At 31.2% G+C, this 2,580-nt stretch overlaps 1 protein-coding gene across 1 annotated transcript; it reads left to right on the top strand.

Annotated features, from left to right (window-relative positions):
- The first annotated feature begins 441 nt into the window (after positions 1-441).
- LOC133779911 (uncharacterized) lies at positions 442-783 on the top strand. The gene has a single exon (XM_062219808.1). The coding sequence runs from the start codon at positions 442-444 to the stop codon at positions 781-783; it is 342 nt and encodes a 113-aa protein (XP_062075792.1).
- The last annotated feature ends 1,797 nt before the right edge of the window (positions 784-2,580 follow it).

Genomic DNA, 2,580 nt, shown 5'->3' with positions numbered 1-2,580 from the left:
CAATTATAAATCACACATATTTATAATTATACCCTCAGCGGATCAAAATTACGAAAATGTTCTTATAATAAGAAATTGGCCCACTTGCATATTTAATACACTTAAACATCCAAGCATAATCATATCATAATACAATTCACATAATAACATGCTCATAACACATAAGCACATCATTAGCTCAATTATTGCCTCCCGGACCCCTAATCAAGACACTAAGCCATATTAGGGAAGTTGGGGCGTTACAAGGGTTTCTGCCTTACTACGCCAGGGGGTAACAGATAGATCTATTCAAGGGTATACAAGTTCTCAGTCGAGGCCTATTATTAGCGACCTATTTTTGCGGATGATAGTTTTGTTTTTTGTAAGGCAACACTTGATGAGTGTGGGGCGGTGAGAGAGATGTTGTATCAGTGCGAGAAAGATTCAGAACAAATGATTAACATGGACAAATTGGCCATTACTTATAGTTCTAATGTTTCACCGGAGGTGCGTGAAGATATCCGCACTAGTTTGGGATTGACGACGATGCAAACTCATGACAAATACTTGGGCTTACCCTATTTGGTGGGAAAAAATAAACGCCGGGCCTTGGCATACATCAAAGATCGTGTCTGGCACAAGCTTAAAGGTTGGAAAGGGAAGTTGTTCTTAGCAGGCGGTAAAGAAGTTCTCATCAAAGCGGTAATCCAGGCAACACTGACTTATGTTATTAGTATTTTTAAGCTCCCTATTTCTTTCTGTCGTGAACTAGATCCATTGGAAGAGATGGGAGAAGCTATGTAAATCGAAGAAGGAGGGTGATATGTATTGGTATTAAAAGTGTAAATCAGAGAAACACAGTGGAATGGGATTTTAAGAATTTATTAATACAAGCCAGGATTATACATATATAGATATTTTAAATCACACACAAATAGATTAGAGATTACATCTTGAATCCTATCAAGTATCCACGAATATTTTTGTATAAATCAACAATCTTCCAATCCAGATTCTGAAAGCTAACACCTTGATGTCCCAGACCAATCCTCAAACACACAAAGACGTGTGTGGGCACGTAAGATTCAAAGGGTTGATTTAGGATTCTCTATATGTACTCATCACATGCGATCTAGAGATGTTTGATTGAGAGAAGATGTATTGAATAGTTTTTCAGTTTTAGAAAAACTATCGCTTTCTTTTCAGAGAGAGAGTCTGAGAGTCTATGAAAACCACTTCTTGAAAAGTATCGCTTCTTTTCAGGTTTATAAATATAATTAACTAATTTAATTAATCTTTATTTTATTTAAAATAAAACTAATCAGTCATGATCTATTTAATTAGCTAATTTAAATCATATTTAGAAAATAATAATTAAATATGTATATAAGTAAATAAACAAATTATTTGAAATTCAAAATTCAATTCCCAAGGATAGGAAATCCCTGTGTGTGGCACCACACTCACTGTACAGTGAGTGTGTCGACCACACCATTAGAATTATCCATAATTTTCTTATTTGTTATTTAATTAATATTTAAGACAATATATTTATCCCAAAATAAATATCAGTTAATTCAAAATTAACTTTATCTTAAAATATCAGTTTTAAATAAATAAATATTTTATTATAAAATAGATAATTATTAATCTCTCTTTTTATATTAATCAAAACATGATTAATATTTATTTTAACCTATAGCCTTTTTAAAATAAAAACTATATAGGTAAATAATTAATCAATTGCCCATAACTATTTCCTTGCCCTGAAAAATTAATTCCTTTGCAATTAAGTCTTTCTCTCTACAAATCTTTCTTTTGACATCCTTACCCTTAACAGTGTAGGACAGAGGTGATCTGGGGACCATATACCTATAATACAGAGCTCCAATAAACCAGATTATTAATTAAACTCTTTAATCAAATAATCTTATTTATTAATTCCATGATTACTCCACGATAAATATGGAATTGCACTCTAAGTATTTATAGAATTATATTTACAGAGTTTTCGCTTGTAGTCTATTGATATAATCAATAAATGTAGTTTTTTTCCTCCATTTATTATTTTGTTAATTAGAGTTAGTCAAGATTACCATTTTACCCTTCTAATTACTTCTTGATCCTTAAGTGCCATTAATTCACTAGAGAATAATTAATCTATAATTAAATTATAGATTTGAGCTCAATAACTATTCAGTTCCAGAATTAACCCTTAAGGGAACCAATATTCGATCCGTTAGGAAAGTATGGATTTCATTATTGTAAATCATATTCCTAGCCATTCATGATATTGAATCTCCAAAATAAAAGTCATTATCCTCATTATTCTAAGAAACCTTACGAGTGAATCAAAAGATCCAATTAACACAAACAAGAGTTCTTGAATACTCAGGATTTAGATTGATCTACAAATGATCATCTATCATGATAAGAATTAAATCTTTATGTCAAACGACAAGTTTATAAAGATAATTAATTCTCATCGATCCTGTCATATATAATCTCTATTATATACAACACATTTACTAAGATGTCTATCCACATCAGTTATCCGAATCTAGATCACTTGCATCCTGTAGGCTTAGTAAACCGTACTAG

Source organism: Humulus lupulus, chromosome 5 (assembly GCF_963169125.1).
Source record: "Humulus lupulus chromosome 5, drHumLupu1.1, whole genome shotgun sequence".
NCBI classification, from domain to species: Eukaryota; Viridiplantae; Streptophyta; class Magnoliopsida; order Rosales; family Cannabaceae; genus Humulus; species Humulus lupulus.
Note: the sequence above shows the minus strand (reverse complement) of the source record. Positions and strands in the feature narration are given on the sequence as shown.

Excerpts from the sequence above, each read along its gene's own strand:
- LOC133779911 (XM_062219808.1), top strand. The coding sequence starts at position 442 with ATGGACAAATTGGCCATTACTTATAGTTCTAATGTTTCACCGGAGGTG.